Source organism: Hemicordylus capensis, chromosome 2 (assembly GCF_027244095.1).
Source record: "Hemicordylus capensis ecotype Gifberg chromosome 2, rHemCap1.1.pri, whole genome shotgun sequence".
Classification (NCBI taxonomy): Eukaryota; Metazoa; Chordata; class Lepidosauria; order Squamata; family Cordylidae; genus Hemicordylus; species Hemicordylus capensis.
The window spans coordinates 99,053-124,694 of NC_069658.1; the positions used below are offsets into that span (position 1 = coordinate 99,053).

At 50.0% G+C, this 25,642-nt stretch overlaps 2 protein-coding genes across 4 annotated transcripts in view; one reads left to right on the forward strand and one right to left on the reverse strand.

Moving 5' to 3' along the window:
* LOC128342473 (uncharacterized) overlaps positions 1-20,645 on the forward strand; it is a 36,427-nt gene extending 15,782 nt beyond the window's left edge. Inside the window, exons 1-3 of one of the 3 annotated variants that reach the window (XR_008314997.1) lie at positions 17,453-17,629; positions 19,287-19,448; positions 20,512-20,645. Coding sequence is in view for 1 of the 3 variants with exons in the window: in XM_053289780.1 (XP_053145755.1) it covers positions 5,572-5,672 (101 nt within the window). In the remaining 2 variants the exon portion in view is untranslated. Of the gene's footprint in view, positions 1-5,571; positions 5,763-17,452; positions 17,630-19,286; positions 19,449-20,511 lie in introns of those variants that run through there. The other 2 variants (XR_008314996.1, XM_053289780.1) reach the window with 2 other exon arrangements.
* TUSC1 (tumor suppressor candidate 1) lies at positions 16,020-23,271 on the reverse strand. The gene is made up of 2 exons (XM_053289794.1): positions 23,205-23,271; positions 16,020-17,476 (listed from the first exon to the last, which is right to left on the reverse strand). Exon 2 carries the CDS (start codon positions 17,276-17,278, stop codon positions 16,670-16,672), a length of 609 nt encoding a protein of 202 aa, XP_053145769.1. The 5' UTR covers positions 17,279-17,476; positions 23,205-23,271; the 3' UTR covers positions 16,020-16,669.
* Positions 23,272-25,642: the final 2,371 nt, after the last annotated feature.

The window sequence follows — 25,642 nt, forward strand, 5'->3', positions numbered from 1 at the left end:
AAGACTAAAATGGGCTGAATCTATTCAACGAAGCTGGTATATGGGAGGCACTTACTTTAGTGAGTAAAAAATCATCCATCCGAGATTGTTTAGGACGGCGTTCCTCCTCCACATTTGCAGCTGCAGGACTGAGGCGAGCTCTCTTCTTCCTCGTCATAGTGGATGAGAGATTTGAGCAGTAAGAGAGATTTGAGCAGTGAAACACAAATGGCAAGGGGAGGGGGAGAATAATTAAAACCTCTGTCCAAGGGTTAAAAGGTATTAAAAAGTATTTAAAAGAAAATAAGATAAACAGTATAAAAATAGGGACTAAAAAAGAGAAAAATAACAATTACAATTACAGATGAGAAGTGGAGGAGCTCAGGGAAACACGTCCATCCAGCATCAGAGCTAAGCCCCTCCTGTCTTCTCATATGTACGCAACCCTTCCTGCATCTGGACCCATTGAAGATATGGGCCTATGTGTTGGAACGGGTAGCAGTCCCTTGCTTGTTCTCCTCGGGAGAAACATGGAGCAAGAAGGCACATAGGGAATTGTGGGCTAGATTGGAGCAGGATGGTCGGATTATTTTCAGGTTCTTGTTGGGTCATTACAATGCCGCACAGCACCCGGTGAGTAGAGCAGTGGTCTCCATGCTGAACATCACTCAGCGGTTGATGACTGAAGGGGTGGCGGCGCGGAGGAGAGGATCAGGGGCGGTGGAGATTGAGGAGCACCCACAGGAAGAGAGTGTGGATCGGGAGAGTCAGCAGGATACCCATCTGCGGGCCAGAGACGTGTTCATGCAGCTCTGGCTGGCTGATGAGGGACACTTGGCAGACCTTTTTTGACAATTGGAGTGTAGTTGGAGGAAAAATTGGAACTTTATGGGAAGGGAGGGCCGAAGAGGCACCCCCTGCCGGCCCCGGTAACGGCTGAGCCGGTGGAAGTGGGAGTCCCCATACAGGAGTATTGGACAGCAGAGTACTGGGTGGACTGGTTACGGGCGCAGCAGGGGTTCCTGCGTGTGCGTCATGGCTTTTGGCAGGAGGAGGAGGAGGAGGAGTATCAGGCACAATTACAGTCAGAGCAGGGTGGGCCTCCGGGACAGTTGTGCCCCGAGATGAATCCCCCCTCTCCCATTTTTCCTTCGTCGCCTGAGCCCCCCGCGAGACAGATGGAGGTCTGTACCGCGGTTCAGGAGGAACAAGGGTGGGTAGTGAGGGAGCGAGAGGAGGAACTGGGAAGAGGACGGAAGCAAGAGAGGAGTCGCCAAAGACAGGGTGTTGAGCGAGAAGTCGCTTTACAGGCGGCAAGGATGAGGGAGGCGGAGGATGCGCGGGCCGCTCAATAAAAGCAGCAGCAACAGCAGCCGCAGCTGCAGCAGCAAATCCCCCCACCCCCTCTTCAAACTGCGATCGTAGTTGAACCTCCGGTGGAGGGACAGTTGAGTGTGGAGTCCATAGAGCAGCAGGGAGCGCGGCCGAAGGAGCGCCCGCCACTCCCGCAACGCCCCCCCGTAAAAAAGAGAGGCCCACCCCGGACCAGCGACAGCAGCCGCAAGAACAGCAGTCCCAGGGTTCATTGCAGATTGGTTTAGACACCGTGAGGCCATCTGAGCCCATGGAAGTCTCCTCGGTGAGGACTGAGGATGGTCAAGGAGTTGAGAGGGAATTTTTGCCTCCCCCCCTCCCCCTCGTCCGTATTAAGACCGCAGGAGATGAGTAATGTTGTAGGAGTTCCCCCTAAGCAACCCTTGGGGTTGTTACAGAGTCCGTTGGAGTTGAGAGGCAGTGGGAGGGAGACAGATGCCCCGCTGTTGGAGGGGGGTTCTTGGCTACATGGTCCGCAGGCAGAAGTACGCTATGAAGAGGCGATAAGTCAACAGCGGGAGATCCAGGCGGCGACGGCAGCTAGGCTGCAGGCGCGCCTGCAGGCTCCGGGAAGTGTGCGAGATCTCTCCACCACCGGCACGTCTTTAGTGGGCTTGGCTCCAGATTTAGCCCCCACTGCGGGGGCTGTGACGGCGGCAGGGGAAGCGGCCTGAGTATTTCGCTCAACACAAGCGGCTCAGGCCGTCCCACGGACACAGACGTACACACAGGTTTGTGGCCGTGTAAGGGACGGCAGTCAGCTGGGGGCGGACCAGGAACGCCCACAAGAGGTGGGCAGAGTGTCCACGGTGTAAGTGCAGATGAGACCAATGGGCCTCGATGCTTCGACACCCAGTAGGAGAGTGGTGCCGACTCCTCAGCCTCCATTGTGGAGCCCTGAAGGCTATCCACTCGATCTGGGTAACAATGCTTTGGATCAGTGGATCTGGAGACAAGCGATTCAGGAGCGGGAGGAGGTGCAGGAGGAAGGAGAAGGGCAAATGGAGGAAGAAGAGGACTTGGAGCAGGTGGATGTGGGAAGGGTTCGCCCCACCCTCGCAGGCCCCGTCTCACTGAGAGTGCGCAGATGAAAAGGGCCCGCCAGAGGGCGAATTTCTATGCTGCACAGACGGGTGTCTATCAGGGAGGAGGGCGCTTGGCTACCCTGGAAGAGGTCCGAGACCTCCAAGATGCACAAGTGTGGCTGCAATATCCTCTCTCGAGCGACGTCGGTCCAGACCACTCCGATGACAGTGATGCCAGCAGTAGTAGCAGTGCAACCAGTCATTATGGGTCGGAGCCGAGTGAGCGCTCGGAGAGTGAGCAGGATATGTGTGTAGGAGAAGGGAGCACAGGACAAATGCGTAGGGATGGAAGTGGTTGAACCTCGCGTGGAGCACGCAAGAGGGAGGGGAGAGGGAGGTGCAGGAGGCGAGCGGAGCGTAAGGAAGATGTTCAAAGGATCATTCACTTCCGCTATACTCCTAAAGCGCCCAGCCACATTCCCTTCCTCCGAGAGTATGTGAGGGATCAGTGGGTGGAAGAAACACTTCGCTTCCCCCCTCAGGAGGTGATGGGCATAGTTCAACAGCCAGGTTCACCAGAAGTGGACGTTAGGCTTAGGAGTCAATGGGCTTATGAAGCCTTTGGGGCAAAAACTAAGGTTATGGACTACTGTCGGCCCGACCTCTTGGAGGGCTTTCAGTTGATCCCCCTCCATCAGGAGGATACTAGGGTGCTGGTGATTGCTTGGAAAGGTACAAGCATACCAGCGCAAGATGTGCAGATGCGTCTTGAGAGGCATGCAGATGTGCTCATGAAGCCACAGAAAGTTAGGGATGAAAAGGGTTATTGGATGGGGGAGTACCGCACTATGATTCGCTTGCACAGGAACCACACCACGGGTGAGCTTGAACATGTTCCTAAGTACATTTTCTTGGGAGCAGAGAGAGCAACCACCCGTTATAGTGGTCAACCGCCGGCTTGCTACCAGTGTGGTAGTTATGAACATTTCAAGGCTTCCTGTCAGGGAATCCCTTTTTCACACTGTGGAGTTACAGGTCATGTGGCAAACCATTGTAAGAACACTGCTCGTTGCAACTTGTGTATGGAAGAGGGTCATGTTTATAGGCAATGTGATGAGGCTTTCTATAACTGGAACCAGGTAGCACGTAGGTCTTGGAGACAAGCTGAAAGTACACAGCAGCGCACCAGAGGGACCTATAGGACTAGTACTCCTGACAGGGAGGGGTCACAGGCCACCACGGGTGCAGCAGCAGCAACAGCAGTAGTAGTTGCAGTAGCAGAGGGAAGAGATGTAGGCGAAACAGAGATGACAGAGGTTCCTAGAAGGGAGGAGGAGGAGGTGGTGGAGAAGGATGAGCAGATGCAGCAGGACTGGATAGTTCAAGATTCTAGGAAAAGGAAGAGGAAGGTGAAAGTGATTGGTAGTTCAGGAGCCCCTTCAGATGCTGATCTGGTCACAGCAGTGGATGATGTGCAGATGGTTGTAGAGATGGATCGAGTGGAAGAATTGAGGCATTTAGAACAGTGTCGAGATGCAAATCCATTTGCTACATTGGCGCGGTCAGAGGACCTTGGTCCCGAGATCTTGTCGCCACGCCCGCTGCCATCACAGCTGCAGCAGCAGCCGGAGGCAGAATTGGGTGAACAAGGAGCTTGTCAGGAGGGATGTGAGTCTGATATCAATCTGAATGAGACAGATATCAGCTCAGATAACTCGGACACAACGAATACAGACACAGCAGATGAGCGAAGGATACAGCATCGTAAGAAGAGGCGTCAGAGGAGACAACACGGCCTTAACCGGTGCTTGAAGTGGGGGCTTGATGGTTGTGCCACGGATTCAGTGGAAATGAGGTTGCATAGGGTCACACAGTTGGAGAAGGAGCTCCAGCATTGGGAAGCTAAGTGGATGTGTTTGAGGTCTCAATATTCCAAACTGGTCAACACCTCGGCCAGTCTGGAAATACAGAGGGAAGAGCTCTTGACAGAGATAGAATTTGCTGAGAATAAGCATGTAGTGAAGTCACTTCGCAAGCGGGAAGCACATTTACAGGTGCAACAATGCTCTTTACATGCACAGATCCAGGTGAGTCGTAAACACAAAGAGGTGGCAGAACACATGGTAAAGACGCATGAGGAAACTCGTCTTAAAATTCTGAGCACCATTAAGGGTTGCACAGAACAGCAGCAGGAGAAGGAGCAGCAATGGCCTGCAACAGTTTTGAAAGCGAAGTGTTTGAAGGGGTCAAAGGCGCCTGATCCACACTCACTACTCGCCCAGGGCGCTCTGCACCAAGGCTCCGAGCATCCAGAGGTGCCCATGGAAGCCGGAAGGCACACTGAGGCAGGTTTGGAGTTAGCACCAGCAATGATGGAAGTAGTAGTAGAAGGAACATCATTTCTTGCTCAAGGGAAGGAAGGGGAGGGATCAGTTAGTGAAGTTACTATCAGTAAGGAAAAAGAGCCCCCAGATGGACAAACGGAGGCCCAAGGTGCACAGGTAGGCCGTGAGGACCTGGACCCTTCGGTGGTCCAGGACCCCGGCAAAACTCTTCCTGGCACTTCAGCCACAGCTGTAAACACTGCACCTCCGGCGAATGAGTCGGAGGGGGCAGAAGGAACCTCGATTTCGTCTGTGGGGAGTCACAGGCAGGCATATTTGGCCTTGCAGAAGATTCTGGCTGAGCAAAGGCAATCGCAAGTAGTTCGTTTTCCGTTAGAGTTTGTGCCTTTGGAAACACCGTCTCCTGACCCTTCGGTCACACTCTCACCCTCGCCATCTTCCTCAATCTCCTTAGAGTTGGAGCCTTCTGAGGAGGATCGAGACGTTCCTGTGACAGGCGGACCGTAGAAGGGGTAGGCAGAGATAAGCGTATTCTTTTGTACATTCAGCAGGAGAAGTTTTAGGCGCATGAGTCAGAGTATTTGATGGTATAGAAAGATGGGTAGACGAAGGAGAAGAGAGAATTGGGATAGTAGGTGGCCTGTAACCCCCATCCTCCAAATCCGGGGCATCGGGAGCGGCCTGGTGGACTGATGGTCCTCGGCATCCCTCTTTGATAAAACCCTGAGGGCAAATAAATAATCTCTCGGAGGGGCTGGGGGGGGGATGCTGGGCACGGCGAGGGACGCCGGTGTCGGACCAGGATGGCCTCGGTTAGGGGAGGAGAACGGTAGGATCTTCTTTTTCAGGAGATTCGGAGGAAGAAGAGAAGATGTCGAGTTGCTGGAACTGGAAGAGAGATGCAGGAGAAGATGAAGGATTATGGAGTAGAAGAATGGAATTTGACTGAGAAAACTGTTGAATGTTATTATTGTATTTTGTAATCTTTCCCCACACGGCCCTAAAAAGCTGTGGTAAGGAGGTGAATAAATCCTTAGTACACCCATTGGGAGTGTTTTTTGCAGGTGGGAAATGGGCTTTTGGAACAGCTGTCACCTCAGCTGGGTATTGGGTGCACACCCCAAACGTGTGGACGGAGTGGGATTGGCAGTGGGAAGGCAGGTAGTAGAGGTGGAGACCCTTGCCTGTACTCCAAGGAGTCTCGAGCCCATGTTTTCATGCCCTAACACTGCAGAATGAACTCAGGGAAATGTGTGGGGAGCACTTTTTTATTCTTTGAAGGGCTTCTAAGAGGAGGAAGGGGCTGGAATTCCCCCCCCCCCTTGGCTGTGTCTAGAGAGCCAGCGAGATGGAAGGGATGGAGGTTCTTGTGTTGCACCCCGAGGATTGAGTTTGCTCTGAAAAATATCAGGGCAGAGGGAACAAGGCCTAGACTAAGGTCGATAGCCTTGACTGCAAGAGAAGGGGGGCTGCTCAGGTGATAAGGAGAGCCCAGGGAAGAATGTTTAGGAGTCCCGATTGGAGACCTGAGGCGTTTGGGACCCGTGGAGACCTGGAAGACCAGAAGCAAGTGCCAGGATGCTGTTTGGTGACATCGAAGGACAAGAGGTAGTACAGCCTAGTGGTGGGAATCCAAAGAAAGTTGTTCAGAAGAGGGGGGTGATTGTTACAATGTCCTTGAGAAGCTCCAGTTATCTCTATAGAAATAGTTGGGCGTTTTTTCGAGTAAAAAGTTGAGATTTCTCTTTAGAAAAGAGGGAGAGCATTTTTGGGGAAGGGCAAGGGCCCCCCCAACGGACTATGTCCACGGGGGAGCCCCCACTGGCCCTACGATGAAAGCATCCCTACGGATGCGCACCATCGTGTGATACTCTCCTGTCCAATACCCCTTCTCATCCCGCACTTTCTGTGGGGTGAACAACACTTACGCATCTCGACTCAAACGCGTTTCGACATCTTGCGCCGGAATACTAGTGGTCCTCCACACGACAATCAAAACCCTCGTATCCTCCCGATGGAGGGGAATTAACGGAAGCCCTCCAAAAGGTGGGGGTGACTATAATCCGCCACTTTCGTCCGCACCCAGAAGGCTTCATAAGCTCTCTGGTCGCTAAGACTCACACCTAAAGAAGGGGACAAAAAAAAGGGGGAAACCTCTAAGCAGACAAGAGGTTCAGGGAGGGGTGACTACTGCAACATCCTTTCTTAAACAACTCAACCAACCGGGGCCTATGCTCCCCTCGACTGAAGAAGAGGACGGAATAGAAACATCCAATCTTGTAACAACAAAACGACCATGACTTGACCAATCTGTAGGAGCAGAAAGACACTTGCATCCAACTCCCCCTTGCACATGGATGAAGACCGGAAGTCAGCTACACGATTGTCGGCACCATTGAGGCACCTTTTACCGTGGTGATTCTCTTTATTTAGCAGGGGGAGAGTAACTGGCCCTATCCACCCCCAGCACAGTACTTCCAGTGACTGTTGCTGGTGTATGTCTTATGTTTCTTTTTAGAATGTGAGCCCTTTGGGGACAGGGAGCCATCTTATTTGTTTGTTATCTCTTTTTGTAAACTGCCCTGTGCCATTTTTGGAAGGGCGGTATAGAAATCGAATTATTAATAATAATAATAATAATAATAATAAGAGCCCCTGGTGGTGCAGTGGTAAAACTGCTGCCCTGTAACCAGAAGGTTGCAAGTTCGATCCTGACCAGGGGCTCAAGGTTGACTCAGCCTTCCATCCTTCCAAGGTCGGTAAAATGAGTACCCAGAATGTTGGGGGGCAATATGCTAAATCATTGTAAACCGCTTAGAGAGCTCTGGCTATAGAGCGGTATATAAATGTAAGTGCTATTGCTATATTGCTATAATACATTGAATGCACCCGCTCCTTTTGAGCAGCTGGGGGGCGAAGCCTAAATCACTGGCTAAACCGACTACAGCAACTGCAGACGCAGCAATGGGAACAAGCACAGTGTTGAATAAGGTTGCACGGGAAGCTTCACAGACAGTAAGAGGACAAGCAGAAGCTGGGACTTCATCGGAGGGAACTGGAGGAGTCCAACCTACCACACCCGCAGCTACCTCTGGGACGACAAGGTCATACGCCACCGTGGCTAATCTGAATAAGGGCTGGAGACCTATTGGTCTGAAACAAGGAAAATCTACTGCAGGGGTGGTGGCAGCTGTACCGAATGCTGTATTTGAAGAGGAAGACCCAAAAAAGAGGTTCGTGATCAGGTTCCGCTACTTGGGTATAGATCCTCAGAAGTGTACCAGGGACTATGTGATTCGGACGCTAATTCATGATGCGATGGATTTCCCGTGTGCGAAGTTGCGAGGCATCATCCATCAGGCAGGCTCTAATGAAACAGACGTCTGTCTGCAGACACAAGCTGCTTATCACAATTTCTGGACAAACTGTAAGAAGGTGGATGTTCTGCACCCAAACTTACTTTCAGGTTTTCATCCTGTACCCGTTTAAGTCTGATACAAGGGTTTTGACTATCACTGTTAGGACGACTACTATTCCAGCAGAGAACGTAGCCCAATGGCTGGGATGTCATGACAATATTCTAATGGGGCCGCAGGCGTGAAAGGACACATATGGGATTTGGACGGGGGAATACAGGTGCGTAGTAGCTCTGTGCACAGATCCTCTCAATGGGAGCATTATACACCTGCCTGAGTACTTTTTCCTTGGAGCCGATCGGGCAAGTCTGCAGTATAGTGGGCAAGTCTACAGTATAGTGGGCAACCCCTGCTTGTTACCACTGTGGAGCATACGACCATATCCGCAGGGAATGTACCACCTCACTCTGTTCAAAATGTGGTGTGAGGGGACACAGTTTGATGAGCTATAAGAAGAGTATTAGATGTAACCTCTGCCTAGAGTGGGGTCACACGTACTTCTGGTGCACTGAGGCCCACTATAACAAGACAAACACAGAAAGGGCTGAGAAGGCAGCAAAAGTGGCTGAATCAGGGGGAAAAGAGGGCGCAAAGGCAGGAGGAGGGAAGAGAAGAGCAAGGGTCCAGACAACAGCAAAGAAGGAGACCTTGGGAAGGGACAGCTGGGGTGAGAGATGGGCATCAGGTCCCCCAGGAGGATAATATCGAAATGGGAGCAGGTCTCGAGGGAGAGGAAAATGGACCCAAATCGATGTGGAATAGAGTAATTACGAGAAGAGGCTGGCGGCCCGAGCAGGAGAGAAATGGGGATGGTGTCCCACCTGTCAGATTTGAACGTGTGGGAGGTAGAAGACCTAACTTACCTCAACACAACAGATTTGAAGCATTGGGAGCGGCGACAGAGACGCCAGATGGGGAGGTCCCGGATACACAATGTGAACAGGCTTTGGAGTCTGTGATGGCAGCTGCGTCATGAGCGGTGGTTTCAAGTAAGATGCAATGAACACCCAGAAAACGGATGAAAAACAATGGACTGACACCCAACTCAATGGAGGGGACCACAGCAGTTTCTCCAATGCTTTGCACCACCGAAAGAGTAATTACACCCGAGAGGAAACACTGTTTGGAAGATCAGCTACTCCTAGAAAAGGATCACATGGATGAGCTGTGGTCCATGTGCATTGCGATTAGAGACCATTTGAAATTTTTGTTGGCTGAGAAGGCGAAAGTATGTGAAGCCATTCAATCAAAGGGTCCGGAAAGCGAGCGTAAAGGAGAGGTCAACACCAATGTAACAAAATTGGACAGTATTCTAGCCCAGATGAGTAGTGAGAAAGATGAGCTCACCACTGTGGAAAATAAGTACGGCCTTCAGATGGCAATGGTGAGACTTCTAACAGAGGAACTAGAGGAGATAACAAGTACAGGGTTGGTTCCGGAACGGGTTGATAACTCCCTGCCTGAGGCCCCGGAATCTGACAACGCGATTTCAGTCACTTCATTTGAAGGAAACCTGAGAGAAGATAGCGCTCCATCTGGGGATGATGCTGGTCCCTCTTTCTGGTTGTATGATGGGAGTGGGCTGGCTGGCGTTGCTGGTTTATTTAAAGCTATACCTGGCTTTGAAGTGGAAGGGTTTTTGGAAGTCAAACCGGGCAGATTGCTTTATGTGGATTTCGTTATAAGAGGAGATGTGATTTCCGTGCCCGCTCTGAGGTTGGAGCTTTTGTCTCTGCGCTCTATATGCACTGGTACAGGCAAGAACCAGGAAGGTCCAGTGGACTAAACTGAAGGACATTTGCAACACAGGATGTCATCTCCTTGTTGTTGGAGATTTCAATAACAGTGCACAACCAAGTGACAGGAGGTATTATGTAGATGGTTTACCAGTCTCCTCCCCTGACCCTCCTTTAACTAGGGAAGAGAAATCTCTTCACTTTTTTTTGAAGGGAACCTTGAATCTAAGTGATAAAGTGTTGGGGACCCCTAATGATTTTGATTTTTTTTCCCCAATCAGTTATAAGGGCCTTTTTGTTTCTCAATATAAATGTGATTGGGGTACCAATGTTAAGTTTACTTATTATCATCCATGTTCGGTGAGCCGCTTAGATAGGCTCTGGATGCCGAATACTCTAGAAGTTTACAGGTGTAAGGTTTCAATCACCTCATGGTCAGATCACACAATGGTAAGGTTCGTATGCAACTATGCGGATCTGCCACCATGGAGAAAACCCCTGTGGAGAATGCACCCATAGACTCTGGCTCAGGACTTTGTTAAAAATGCTCTGTTACTGGAATTGAAATTACAAATTGTGATTTTTGTGGCATCAGAGGATGACCTGGCGAACGCGTGGGATTTGTTGAAAGCCAGGGTGCATCACTGGAGTCTCCCTTGAACCCCTTGGGGCCCCTGTGCCCTTCAGGGAGACTGAGGGGGTGGCCTAGCATTGGTGGCAGGCCAGCCTGGAGGTGCAGAGAGTGAGGGGTGAGGTGTGGTGGCTCCCCTGAATCCAATGGGGGCATGTTTGCAAATTTGGCCACCTCGCTGCTACCCCTGCTTCTAGATCATTTATGAATCAATTAAAAAGCACTGTACTGGGACTGGTGCTTTTTAATTTGTTCATAAATGATCTAAAAGCAGGGGTAAGCAGCGATGTGGCCAAATTTGCAGATGATACCAAACTCTTTTGGGTAGTGAAATCCAAAACAGATTGTGAGCAGCTCCAAAAGGATCTCTCCAAATTGGGTGAGTGGGCGACAAAGTGGCAAATGTGGTTCAATGTTGGCAAGTGTCAAGTGATGCACATTGGGACAAAGAACCCCAACTTCAAGCATACGCTGATGGGATCTGAGCTGTTGGTGACTGACCAGGAGAGGGATCTTGCGGGGTGGGTGGGGGGTGGACAGCTCATTGAAAGTGTCAACTCAATGTGCGGCAGCTGTGAAAAAGGCAAATTCCATGCTAGGGATCATTAGAAAGGGGATTGAAAGTAAAACAGCTAGTGTTATAATGCCCTTACAGAAAACATTGGTGAGGCCACACTTGGAGTACTGCGTACAATTCTGGTCACCACATCTAAAAAAGAACATTGTAGAACTGGAAAAGGTGCCGAAGAGGGCAACCAAGATGATCAGGGGCCTAGAGCGCCTTTCTTATGAGGCAAGGCTACACCACCTGGGGCTTTTTAGTTTAGAAAAGAAGGCTGCAGGGAGACATGAGAAAGGTCTATAAAATCATGCATGGTGTGCAGAAAGTGGATAGAGATAAATTCTTCTCCTTCTTACATAACACTAGAAACAGGGGTCATCCCATGAAATTGATTGCTGGGAAATTTAGGACCAGCAAACCAGAAAACGTTTGCTCTTCACACAACACATAATCGGCTTGTGGAATTCTCTGCCACAAGAGTGGTGACAGCCAACAACCTGGATGGCTTGAAGAGGGGTTTGTATAACTTCATGAAGGAGAGGTGTATAAATGGCTACTAGTCGGAGGGCTGTGGGCCACCTCCAGCCTCCAAGGCAGGATGCCTCTGAGTACCAGTTGCAGGGGAGTAACAGCAGGAGAGGGGCCATGCCCGCAATTCTAGCTAACCAGCCAGTAGTTTCCCAAATCCCCTTCCCCCTTTTTGAAAATCAGAATTATATTAGCTACTTTCCAATCCTATGGTACAGAGCCTGATTGGAGGGACAAGTTATATATTTTTGCTAGGAGATCAGTCATTTCACATTTGATTTCGTTCAGAACTCTTGAGTGGATGCCATCTGGCCCTGGCAATGGGTTGATTTTTAGTTTTTCAATACAGTTTGGAACATCCTCTCTCATCTGTCAAATTGGCCCAGTTCTTCAGTCTCCATGCCTAAGAAGCTTAGTTCTGGAGCTGGTATATAGCCAGTATTCTCCGCCATGAAGACAGATGTATTCAGCTTCTCTGAAACCTTTAAATAAAGGGCCTGTTTCAAGCTCAGAACAGAACAACCCCACTTCGATCAAAACATTCCAATGTTCCAAGTGCCATTTTGGATGCCTGTTTCTCCCTTCCTGATTGGTTTTCTGTCACTGGCTTCCAATTGGCTTGCAATCTCTTTGCTTCATGTTTGGCTTGTTATCATAGAAATCAAGTGTTGTCATAGGCAACTGTGCTCCCATTTGCTGAGGGAAGGGAGGAGGGGAGACACTTTTGGGGGGAATTTCAAAATGTATTCAAAGGGACTGGGAGGCAGAGAGAGCCCTTACAGCATCTTGAAGAGAATGCATCAGGAGAGGAGAAAGGGATCAAGGAGGTTTGATTTTGTGGTTTTCTTTTCTCAGCACTTGGGAGTGTAATATGTTGTGCTATTGCTGCTATAAATATGGTTTTGCTGGATCTCAGATTAACAGAGGCAGAACTTGTGTGCCTTCCTTCCTTGAGTTGTGGTTTGTTTTGTTTGTGAGATAGACGCAGCTGTGTGTGTATAATTTTGCTGTGATGAGCTCCATCTCTGGCCTTGTGACTAACTTGTGTTTCACTCACTGCTCTGGTCTGCACTGCAAGATGTAATCAGCCAAAATGTGGCTGAAATTGCACTAGTTGAGCTTATGGATATGTGTGCTGCTATGGCAGCTGTTTCAATGTCAGGAATGTAAGGAGTAATCATTGTAAGAGAGCAACTTGTGAGAGCTGGTTTTGTGGTAGCAAGCATGAATTGTCCCCTTTGCTAAGCAGGATCCACACTGGTTTGCATTTGAATGGGAGACTACATGTGTGAGCACTATAAGACGGGGCCACTCTCGGAAGAGCATCTGCCTGCCTACATGCAGAAGGTTGCAAGTTCCCTCCCTGGCATCTCCAGATAGGGCTGAGAGAGACTCCTGCTTTAACCTTGGAGACCAATGATCTGACTTGGTATATGGCAGCTTCCTATGTTATGCCAGTGGTGTTACTGCAGTGCAGGCACTATGACTGACAGTGGATTGTGGGTCAGTGGGTTTTTTTGGCCATTTGGACTTTGAAATGTATGTTCTGTGTTGGGAGGGTCAGATCCACTTTTACTGTGTGCTTCTGCAATGTTTTCAAGATGGATTGCACTCTGTGAGTGCAGCTTGTTCCAGCCATAGGGAACAATGGGGAATTCAAAACACCCCATTGTTCCCCAGGGGTAGCTTCTAGAGACACCAAAGTGGGTTGTATATTAGAGCATGATGGGTGCTACCTAAGCACCCAACCCACAAAACAAATGGGCAAGTGGGCAATTTTAAATTTTTTTTAATCTTTCCCCCCAAACCCCATAGGATCTTCCCTCATGTACTGGCCTGTTAGAACTATTAGAATAAGTATTAAATCACCCTGGTTGTTTGTCTTCTAGTTCAGACCTTATGGACACCAAGTGTTCTCTGTTAGCATATACATTACTTCTGACAAATACTAAACCAATTTTAGAAAACTCTAAAAATTACAACCACCATACTATGAATTCAGTATATGGTGCAGAACTCAGCAGACGACACCTGGAACATTTATACCAATATTGTCGCAATGACTTGCCAGGTTGGTTGACGGCGGTGGAGAAGCAGCGGCCACCAGGCAGCAGTGGAAAAGAAAGAGTGGCTGCTAGGCCAGCAGGCGGCCGTGGTGCAGCCACGGACAGGCAAGGAAAGGGCCGCCAGGCTGGCTGAAGGGAGGGGGGGTGAAGATGGGGAGGAGATAGGGAGGACGAGGGGCGCAGATGCTCTGCACCGGATCAGCTAGTCTAGACTTATTTGTTGAACATTAAAGTCACATATTTCATTAAAGCTGTGATGCTAACTTCTGTGAAACCAACAGTACCAGGTAGGTTTCTTTGCCCTTCCTGATCTAAATATATTCATATTCAATTTAAAACAACACCCCCTCTGGTTTACAGGGATAGTTATGAGTGTGGCAGCTCCCAAAAGCAAGGAAATTCAATGACCCATTATGTTTATGCCATGGGGGCATGAGACCTGTAGCCAATCTGTTGTATTGTACTGGCCTACAAATTCATAACCATGGAAACACAATTTGGCTAGGCCCTCCATGCTCTGACCCACTATCTGCATAGGCTGGTGACCGTAGCAAAAGCTGAGAATTAGTGTTAAAGCAATGTTGAAGAAGAATGCCTCTGAACATATAGTGAGTGCTCTTACCTCATATTCTCCCCAAGTCTAAGAAACCTCTCCATGCAGAATACACAAGTACTCTCATGCCTGTATACATCTAGGTTTATTTTTAAAGCATTTTGTGTAAACAAGGCCTCATTGAAACCAAGTAATATTGAGTATTTGGGTGTTATTCAGAAATTTATTTCAATGACATTTGCTTCATGAACCCTTTACTTAAACCTATTTACTTAGAAATAACCCTAAATGATTCAAAGTAAATACATAACTTGAGAGATGTTTTCTTAAACTCAAAATAGCCATAATCTTTTGGAAGCATGAGGGGATGGAACACTTTAAGAACTCAGTCCAGAAGTTACTCGCAGCAGTGTTTTTGCAGACTGTGCAGCTGTTCATCTAACTAGGGTTGCATAACTTTGGTCCTTCAGCTGCTACATAGGAAGACAGGAAGCTGCCGCAGCCTTCTACAGAGTCAGACCCTTGGTCCATCTAGCTCAATATTGTCTACACAGACTGGCAGCAGCTTCTCCAAGTTTGCAGGCAGGAATCTCTCTCAGCCCTATCTTGGAGATCCCGCCAGGGAGGGAACATGGAACTTTCTGCGTGCAAGCAGGCAGATGCTCTTCCCAGAGTGGCCACAGCCCCTAAGTTGGACTACACCTCCCATCACCCCCAGCCACAGCAGCCAATCGTCAGGGATGATGGGAGTTGTAGGCCAACAACAGCCAGAGGGCTGAAGTGGTGCAGTCCTCTCCGCTTGTTTTTGGAGTCCTTTCATTACTAGGCAGCAATTTCACAGAGGACAGCATTCTCATGGTCTTTCTAGTATCCATCTGTCACTGGAAAACTATCCTAAGCATGTTTACTTAGAGAAGCAAGTCCTATTGTATTCACAAGTGTACATAAAACTACAGCCTTAGGCTGCAATCCTTTGCATATTTATCAAGGAATAAGTCTCACTGAATTCAGTGGAGCTTCCTTTTAAGAAAACACATTTAGGCTTACACTGTATGGCTGCAATCTTAACCACACTTTTTTTTAAAAGAGCTCTTTCAACTCTGTGAATCTCCATTCCAAGGATGTTAATATGCTTCAGATCAAGCTCTTATGTGTACAAATGACTAAGAATGAAGATGCGTTTTAATTGAGAATGTATTGCTTCCAAACATTTAGTATAGTGGAAGAAAGCACTTTAAAAAAAATCGTATTTTCACTCTAGTCAATGTAAAGTTTTTGTTCATTTCACAGACTCAGCAAACAAAAACTAATTAGTCTAAAGAAGATGAAATTAGTCCAAATAGGACTGGGTTATGCAATCCTATCCCAACTCAAGTGAGAGTAAGTCCCATTAAACATAGTGGCTGACATCCAGACGAAGTTACTCAATAGTACTACTTAAGAGTTACTCTAAAAGGTCTACTTCATTTCAATTACTCAGGAGTAATTTTATCTGGATGTCAGCCAGTAAAACTTACTTCTGTGTAAATACATTTCAGATCAGCAAGTGATGTAAGACTCAAGGTCCTGTCCCTTTTTGAGACCACCATTGAGACATGGGGACCTGTCCCCTTTTAAGAAAACGCTTTTTGAGACAATAAAGAATGATTGCATATTCTGCTATTAATTTCACTCCAACATGCCACTAGGATCAATCCCCCATAACCACCATGTCCACAAAATAAACACACTCCCAGAGTTTGACAACAAAGCCTGTGCCTAGAGTACAGAACAGCTGCACTCCGCAAATGAAGCATGGAGAAAATCCAGTGCACTGCAAATTTATTGTGCATGAGCTTTTGTAAGTCTTTGACTAGTGGCAACATCCAGACTATAAATCAACAAACTGGCACCAGGAGTTGCACATAAGATCCCCCCCCACACACAAATAAAATAAAATAAAGTTCACAGGAACTCTCAATTTCCTAGTTCTGTGAACTTGTCTGGCAAATAGTTGTTTTTTAAGCCATCACACACTTTCATTAGACTATTAACAGGAGACATACTACTTGTCACATCCTTTTTATTATTATTATTATTATTATTATTAAAGGCCTCCATTGGGGGATGTGTTTGCACTTGCAAAGAAGCAGAAGGTAGGAAGTCTCCAGTCATGGGGTCAACAAGGCAAGAGACCCCCCCCAATGATGCGGACGTGGCAGCCAGGCCTCTTCACCGGCCGGGAAGCGGGGAGAGGCTCAGCAGCCTCTGCTTCTGGCTGGCTTCTGGGGCGATAATCATGCTGCCCAGCGGGTGGAGGGCAGCGCCTCGGGGAGGAGGCGGAGGGTTTCCTGCCGAGGCCCTCTGCAGAGAGGCCGCCTCCGAGTTCGGACCCCGAAGCAGCCTCTTCCTTGGGGAAAGGGGGAGAAAGCCCGGCTTGGCTGCGGCGGCCACCATCCCGCTCTCTCCCCTCTGCTACGGTGGGCAGCTGGCAGCTTCCAGGCTGCACCGGGCGCCTCGCCTCGCCTCTCCCTCACACTCCTCCTCCTCCTCCTCCTCCTCCTCCGGCCCCTTTGCCGTCTCTTGGTCTCTCAGCCTCCCTGGCTCTTCTTGGGTGGGGGCGGGGGCGGAGGAGGAGGAGGAGGAGGAAGTCACGCTCTCCGGCGGCGCAGGGACGGCCACGGCCACTACTGCCGCCTCCTGCTGCTGCTGCTGCGGCGGCGCTTGAGACGGCTGTTGAAGCTTCAGAGCCTGGCGGAAGAGGCTGCGGTTCTCTCTGCGCAGGCGCCGGTTCTCCAGCTGCAGGCGCGCGTTCTCGTCTCGCAGCCGCCCGCTCTGCCGCTCGCGCTCCTCGCTCAGCCTCAGCGCTTCCGCGTGGCTGGCCGCCAAGTCCGTGTATCTCTCCGCCAGCTGCTGAGGCGAGCCGCCCGCTCGGCCTCTCCAGCCGCCGCAGACGCAGCACTCCCTCTCCTCGCGGCGGCCCCTCCGCGCCGAGCTGCAGTAGACGCTGCTGTTGCCGCCGCCGTGACCAACCCGAGCGCCGCAGAAGCAGCAGCTCCAGTGCCGGCTGCACATGCGTCTCATCCGTGGCCAGAAGCCTCTCTATGCTCTGCTCCGGGAGGAAGGAAGGCGGGCAGGAGCGTCTCTATCCCCTGCGAGGGACCGGAAGGGGGCGGAGCCTCCGGGTGGTGCCTCCAGCCCGGGAGGGAGGGGCTGGGCGCTGGCTCGTCGGCTCCGGCTCCGGCAGGCAGCAGGCAGGTCCTCCCCCGCGGTGCTGCGGCCCTGCAGGTTGCAAACAGCCAGGTTACTTAAGGGAGCTGCAGTGATCTCTGGGCACCAGGGGGCCGTCCCTGTAATGGCCATCAGGACTGCTAAGGCCCGACACTGTGCCCTGCTGGGCCAGGCAGGAATGCTGGGATCTAAGCGCCAGGGATGGTGAGAAAAGCTGCACCTGACAGAATTCTCTCTTTGGCATAATCACATAATCCTAAATTCAGTTTGTTCCTGATTCCCAGTATCTGGCCCTAGCAAAACTACGGCTGTCAAGTCTGACTAGTTACTCCTGGATATCTCCCCCCCACTCCAGCTTTTTAATGATATAAGCTCATTAAGTTTCCTTTCAGTGATGTGAAAGGTGCAACAATCTTTCCTCTCAGAATGTATGAATAAAATAAAATGTAAACTAAATAAATAAAACAATCAACTTTATTTGTTAACCGCTCAATGGGCAGCAGCTAGCTGGTTCCATGCTTTACTTTGAAACAACAATTCACACACTTTGGAGATGCCCTTCCTGCATCAGCAGCGGCAGCCTGCCTGTCCGCCCCGGAGCAGGACCTGAAGGCTGATGTATTGCTGATGAGGGTCCTTCCAGCCAGGGAGCCCCCCCTCGCTGCCCCCCAACAAGTCACTCCTGGGCAGCAGCCAGCTGGTTCCACGCTTTATGTGCACAGCTCATTGGAAAGAAGTGTGCGCACGCACACACACACACACCCCACTGCTCCAGAGAGCTATGCATGAGCAAAGACTGCTGCTCCTGGACGGCTGGGAGGACCTGACCCATCCAAGAAGAGGAGCCCAGCTTTCCCAATTGGGTGGGGCTTAGGGGCTGCAGTAGGCAGGCCAGGGACTCCCTAAAACTTGGCAGACCTTACCACCCTCCCCTCGTTCTGCACGACCCTAGGCTTCCCTCCCTCCCTGGGACAGTATGTGCTGCTTTGCTGATCGTCCTAATAGGGGCCAAGTAGGAATTTCTGCTTTCCAACAGACTGGCCTAGCTGGGAAGTTTTTCTGCCTCCTGCATTCCGTCCTCTTTGATTAATTAGAAGTTAGAATTGTTGTCATTCTAAAACTTGTTAAGTTTATGAATAATAAAGCTCAGCCCTTTCATTCCTATCCAGTTCTGTCATCAAAGTTCTTATCGGCCTTCTGTCTTTCTGAATGTGGGGGCGGTGGCAGCCATGTTATTTATGACAGTATAGCTGTGCCATCTCTTTTCAGTCATTGTTGTACGGTGCTGACTGCTCCACATGGTGGTGGTGATCATGTGGACTCTTCTGCTCCTCTTGTTCCTTGTTTATTTGGTAACAGGAACTGGTACTCCTTTTCCCTATTTGAAAAGCAGTATGGACTAAGAAATCAATGCATATACCCTAAAAGAACTTTCTGACTTCTGATGCCAGTTTCTAATCTAAATTAGTCATAGGAAGCTGCTGTAACCAAGAGAGCCTGTTTGGGGGCTCCCTGGACCTCTGCCTGGTCCCTGGGTTCAATGGAGGAATGGCAATCAATGGGGGGGGGGGAATTCCAAAAATAACCAGTTGGTCCTAGAATCACACATGTGGCAAAGGGGGAGAGGGCCCCTGGTAGTGAACTTGAAGACTGATCAATCACCAGATGTTTGGTGAATTTGGGGGGTAAAAATTACTAAAATTGTTTCCAGCTTGTTGCAAGCCAGAACTTTACAAAAGCTTCTAAAACTGACGAAGCTCCTTGGACCCTAATTCCACCCCATCTGCGGGAAATCTGCGTTTTGCCAACATGAGAAGGGGTAACAGCATGCTCCTTTTGCCCCATCCCTTTTATATTTCAGGAATGGATGGGAATGCAGTTATGAAATCCGGCATACATGAAGTAAACAAAGGAAGGACTCAGTCTAACCACACACACACACCCCGGAAGCTTTAGCATCCTGTGTTGAAGCGGACTCCAAATGGGGCAGCGGAGAAAAGTGTTGGTGGCTGGAGCTGGGCAGGTGCGCGGGGTGGCGGGGGGAGCATGCGGGTTGGCAGAGACTCGGGAGGCACTTTGGTTTGGCACCATGCTGCAGATGGAAGGCACAGCAGCCTGTACAGGAACGCACACAGTTGGTTGGCAGAGCCCAGGAAAGGAGAGTCGTGCAGGAACCTCCGAGGGGCCTCCCTGCTGGCATGCAAGGAGGCCCAGGGATTGGGCAGAGAACGGGAAGGGAGGCGAGAAGAGCTTTAGAAAACAAGACCGCAAGTTGTCAGCGTGGCCCAATGAAGAGGCAGGGTTCTACTGGGAAAGCACAAAGTGAAGCCAAGCCACTGCAGAAGAAAGCAAAGCGAAGGCAGTGTTGGTGGAAGGCTTACTCCAGAGCTCTGGCAAGGCAGGAACAGACTTGGAGCTCCCCCACTGGCATGCAAGGAGGCCCGGGGAGTGCGCAGAGAATGGGGGGGAAGCAGACGCGAAGAGCTTTAGAAATAAAACAGCAAGTTGTCAGGTTGGTCCAGCAAACAGGCAGGGTTTGTCCAGGGAAGCATGAAGTGAAGCCAAGCCACTGCAGATGAAAGCAAAGCGAAGGCAGTGTTGTTGGAACGCCAACTCCAGAGCTCTGGCATGGGAAGAACTGGCTTGGGGCTCCTAGTGCTGGTGTGCGAGGAGGCCCAGGGAGTGCACAGAGACTGGGAAGACGGGCAAGAAAAACTGTTTTGTTTTGTTTTGAGGAACATGGCCCTGCTGGATCAGGCCCCAAGGAGGCCCGTCCAGCATCCTGTTCCAAACAGTGGTCCACCAGATGCTGCCTCTGGGGAGCCCACAGGCAGGAATTGAGGGCATCCCCCTCTCTCCTGCTATGACTCCCCTGCAACTGGTACTCAAGAGGCATCCTGCCTCTGAGGCTGGAGGTGGCCCATAGCTCTCCGATCAGTAGCTGTGGATAGACCTCTCCTCCATGGAGCTATTCAAACCCCTCTTGAAGCCATCCAGGTTGTTGGCTGTCACCACATCTTGTGGCAGAGAATTCCACAAATGGTTTATGCATTGTGTGAAAAAGTACTTCTGTTTGTTGGTCCTAGATTTCCTGCCAATCAATTTCATGGGATGACCCATGGTTCTAGTGTTATGTGAGCGGGAGAAGAATTTCTATCCACTTTCTCCACACCATGTTATGCTGGTCTATGACTGAAATAAAATATGTTCTGTTTTACCCCATGCATGATTTTATAGTCCTCTATCATTTCTCCACGCAGTCGTCTTTTTTTCTAAACTAAATAACCCCAGGTGTTGCAGCCTTGCCTCACAAGAAAGGCGCTCTAGGCCCCTGGTCATCTTGGTTGCCCTCCTCTGCACCTTTTCCAGTTCTGCAATCTCCTGTAGGTGTGATGTGACCAGAACTGTACATAGTACTCCAAGTGTGGCCACACCATAGTTTTGTAGAAGGGCTTTATAGTATAGTATTTTCAATCCCCTTCCTAATGATCTCTAGCATGGAATTGGCCTTTTTCACAGCTGCTGCACATTGAGCTGACATTTTCAATGAGCTGGCCACCACGACCTCAAGATCCCTCTCCTGGTCAGTAACCAACAGCTCAGATCCCATCGGCATGTATGTGAAGTTGGGGTTTTCCTCCCCAATATTCATCACTTTACACTTGCTTACACTGAACCACATTTGCCATTTTGTTGCCTACTCCCCCAGTTTGGAGAGATCCTTTTGGAGCTCCTCCTCATTTTGTAAAGAGCAAGTTACCTGGGTGGCCCAGCAAACGGTCAGGGTTAGAACACAACACAAAGGTAAAAGCCAAAACAAGGCATCGGAAATGTGAACGGCACCTTGCTTTCAGCGCAGGTTCTGTGGTGTCACAATACAGGAAGTATGGAAGCACACTTAGCAGATCTGTAGTGACAGTTTAATCTGGAAAGCGCCTAGAATAGCGGTGTGGGGAGCAGGAGCAGGTGGGAAGAGCTTTAGAAAATAATACAGCAAGTTGTCAGGGTGGCCCCAGTAAACAGGCAGGGTTTGCCCAGGGAAGCATGAAGTGAGGCCAAGCCACTGCAGAAGAAAGCCAAGCGAAGGCAGTGTTGTTGGAACGCCAACTCCAGAGCTCTGGCACAGCAGGGACAGACTTGGGAACTCCCCGCTGGCAGGCAAGGAGGCCCAGGGAGTACACAGAGACAGGGAATATGAGCAAGAATAAAATCCCAAGTTACCATGGTGGCCCAGCAAACACATAGGCTTCTACTGGGCAAGCACAAAATAAATCCAAGCAATTACCGAAGAAAGCAAAACAAAGGCGGTGTTGGTGGAAGGCTTGCTCCAGGGCTCTGAAATGGCAGGAACAGACTTGGGGCCTCCCTGCTGACATGCGAGGAGGCCCAGAGACCGGGAAGGCAGGAGAGAAGACCTTCAGAAAAGAGACCAGCAAGTTGCAACGTAGCCCAGCAAACGGGCAGGGCTCTGCCGGCCAAGCACACCGTGAAGCCAAGCCATGACAGAAGAAACCAACGCGAAGGTGGTCTTGCTAGAATGCCAACTCCAGAGCTCTGGCATGTCGAGGAGGGACTGGGGTCTCCCTGCTGGCTTGCAAGGAGGCCCGTGGAGCACACAGAGACCCGGAATATGGGTGAGAACCACCTTAGAAAATGAAACAGCAAGTTGTCAGGGGCAGGGACGCAGCTAGGGGAGAGGGGGCCGGGCTCATCCCTCTCTCTGGCGCCCCCCCCCGAGTGAGGGAGATGATGAAGAAAACAGGGAGGGGTGGAGCTGGAGGGCCCTCAGGAGCTGGGGGCCCCTGTTCTTTGAACCCTTTTGCTCAATTCTAGCTACGCCCCTGGTCAGGGGAGCCCAGCAAATGGGCAGGGTTCTACCAGGCAAGCCGAAAGAGAAGCCAAGCCGCTACAGAGGAGAGCAAAGCTAGGTGAAGGTGCATGGTGGCGGCACTGAGGTGACCCACCTGCCTGCCCTGCAAGTGTGGCACAGGGCAAAGGTGGGCTCCTCAGCACAGAAACCACCCCCACAGCACTTCCCCATCCTGCCTTCTACTTGATGGCAAGAAACGGCTTTGCTGCCTGGACGGCACAGAGAGCACTGCACTACAGAACTGATAAGAATAATATCCAAATGGTGATCTATGGAACTCAGTCCATGGAACTCAAATCTAATATTGTATGATCGAAGGCAAGTCAGGAAAAGGCAGAAAATACGGAGGATAATAACCAGGGGTTGGAGTGGGTGCGTGCGTGTGTGTGCTTTGCTGCACCACCGAGGGAAGCGGAAAGACAAGAACGTGAGTAGAGAGGAAATAAAAAACTTCATTTGGATTTGAAAATGTGCTTTGCCAGCACACAACACAACACAGAGATCCAAGGAACAGAGCAAACAGGAATACAGACGTGCTTTTCAAAAAACTATTATTTAAAAAAAAACAAATTAAGGGGTGGGCAGAGTGATAAGAAGCAGGGACAGAACTGAGGTGAGGCTGCAAACAACCAACAAGCTATAAGAAAAGTGGAAGTGGCAGCAAATCTACAGTAACGAAAGACAGCAAACACACACAGAGCCCAGAGAATTTGAAGTCAAGGACCCGGAAGAACAACCAGGCAGGAGAAAGCAAACTCCAAGCAAGCAAGCAAGCAAAAGAGCCAAAAGCAGAGGGCCAAAAACCAGCACGGCCACCAGCCAGACAGGGGTGGGATACTGGGAGCTACAGGGCACATCAGGCAGCTCAAGTCTGCCCAAAAGCCCAAGGCAAAAAGCAGAATTTTTTACCCCTGGCTCCAACGCACAACGCAAAGCCCCAATTGTGCATGGAGTGCAACCCAATTGCTCTCACTCTGCAAAGACACACCTGCTGCCCTTCCAAAGCCAAATCACTAATAAAGGGCTGTGTGTCCCGCCTCCACGCCACAGTGATTAGAGGAGAAGCATGAGGCCATTTGATGAAATGCTCCTTGGTTGGCCGCTGCTCTCTGCCACTCAAGAGTCCTCTCCCTCCAAAACCGCTCCCCTCAGACCTCTCGCTTTAGATTTAAAGAGACACAAAAGAACTAACGTGCTAAAGGCACTGCATTTTAAAACTTTTGTATCTTAATCAACCTCCGTCCCCACCACCCACTGTTTTAAAAAAACCATGAAAAATAGCATGATTTTAGCGACTTCATTGAATCCTGGGTGACAATCCCACTAATGTGACTTTTATGTGTGCCAGATTTCACAACTGTGTGCCCATCCATTCTGGAAGTATAAATGGGGGTGTGTGTGTGTGTGCAAAAGGGGCCTGCTGCTGTGTTACCCCCTTTCAGGCAGGCCAAAGGCTGATTCTGCCACAGGATGCTGGGAATGATGGTCCAAGGAGGGTGTCAGGCGGGCTGGCTTGGCTGCTGCTGGCCCGCAGGCTCTCCGGTTTTTCCCTGCCTGCTCATCGTTGACTCGGGCGTTGCCCGTGTTCTTCGGGGCTTCAGCCACCCCATTCAGGGTTGAGCTCCTCACCCTCCAAGCAGCTCGAGGCGGCCCTGGGCAAAGGCTGTGGCCCCCTCTCCCCACTTTATGCTCACCACCACCCTGCGAGGGGATTGTCTCGAAGTGACTTCATGGTTCCGCAGCAGGGATTTGAAGCAGGGCTCCTCTGGGCCTAGCTGGACACTGCCTGCCTGTAGGCCACCACATCAGCAGCCACACAAGCAGCCCCTGGCCGATGGTGTGTTGCAAGGTTCGCCCTTCACTGGACACAGGTGGATTTCAAGGACCACTTAAACAGCCAGCAGGTGTATCAGTCCGTGGAAGGGGACAGCTCTGAAAGGGCAAATTCTGCTATTGCTGGAGTCCAGAGCAAATTCTTCCACCCTCCCTGGCAGAAGGAATGGCTGTTTCCAAGACACTGCCTTCCATGTCGATGCCAATATGATAGCTGCAGTGTCAGTCTTCTCAGAGGGGGAGAAATGGCAAGAGAGAGGGCACGGGACCCCTCGCCTCTTGCCTGTGGGCTCCCCAGAGGCATCTGGTGGGCCACTGTGTGAAACAGGATGCTGGACTAGATGGGAAAAGGGAACTTTTCTACAAGGAGCAACAAGGATTGGAAATCTGTGAAGCTGGAACATGATCACATTCGTGATGGCCGACATCTTGAGCCGGGATGGGTGGGACAGTGGACCCCCTAGATGCCAGAAGTGATTTTGCTTGAGATGGCCATTTTCTTGTTGCCAGCCACAGAATATAGAGGGGGACAATATCAGGCCAGAACTTTCTTTTAAACAGAGCTTCAGTAAGGGCACAAACAATTCCTCTTCCTCCTTTGTTTGTATAAATGATTATGCATAGCACATACAAACACACAGATACACACATCTTGCTCCTCCAATACTAGTCTTTGCCAACCTTTAACTGCCACAAATGAATTATTCTAGAATTGGCCCTATGAGGAACACGGGCTCATAAGAACATAAGAACAGCCCTGCTGGATCAGGCCCAAGGAGGCCCATCTAGTCCTGCATCCTGTTTCACACAGTGGCCCACCAGATGCCGCTGGAAGCCTGCAGGCAGGAGTTGAGGGCATTATTTATTTATTTATTCATTCAGTTTTTATACCGCCGTTCCAAAATGGCTCAGGGCGGTTTACAATTAAAAACAAAACCATTAAAACCAATAACAGTTAAAACAAAAATATTAACAATATAAAACATCAATTAACAATTAAAACATCATTAAAAACAATTAAACAATTATAACAATTAAAAAACCCTGAAAAGCAGGTTACAACATTAAAACAATTAAAACTAATTAAAAACCCTGGAAGGCCAGGCCAAACAGATAGGTTTTAAGGGCTCTCCTGAAGGTCAATAAAGCATTCAGATTGTGGATTTCTTCCGGGAGTGCATTCCACAGCCCAGGAGCAGCTACGGAGAAGGCCCACCTCTGAGTCACCACCAGACAAATGGGTGGTAACTGGAGACGGACCTCCTCAGATGACCTTAGCGTGCAGTGGGGATCATGTAGAAGAAGGCACTCTCTAAGATATGCCCTCTCTCCTGCTGTTACTCTCCTGCAACTGGTATCCAGAGTCATCCTGCCTTTGAGGCTGGAGGTGGCCTATAGCCCTCAGACTAGTAGCTGTTGATAGCATGGAATTGACCTTTTTCACAGCTGCCGCACACTGAGTCGACACTTTCAACGAGCTGCCAACCCCCCCCCCCCGCAAGATCTCTCTCCTG

Excerpts from the sequence above, each read along its gene's own strand:
- TUSC1 (XM_053289794.1), bottom strand. The coding sequence starts at position 17,278 with ATGAGACGCATGTGCAGCCGGCACTGGAGCTGCTGCTTCTGCGGCGCT.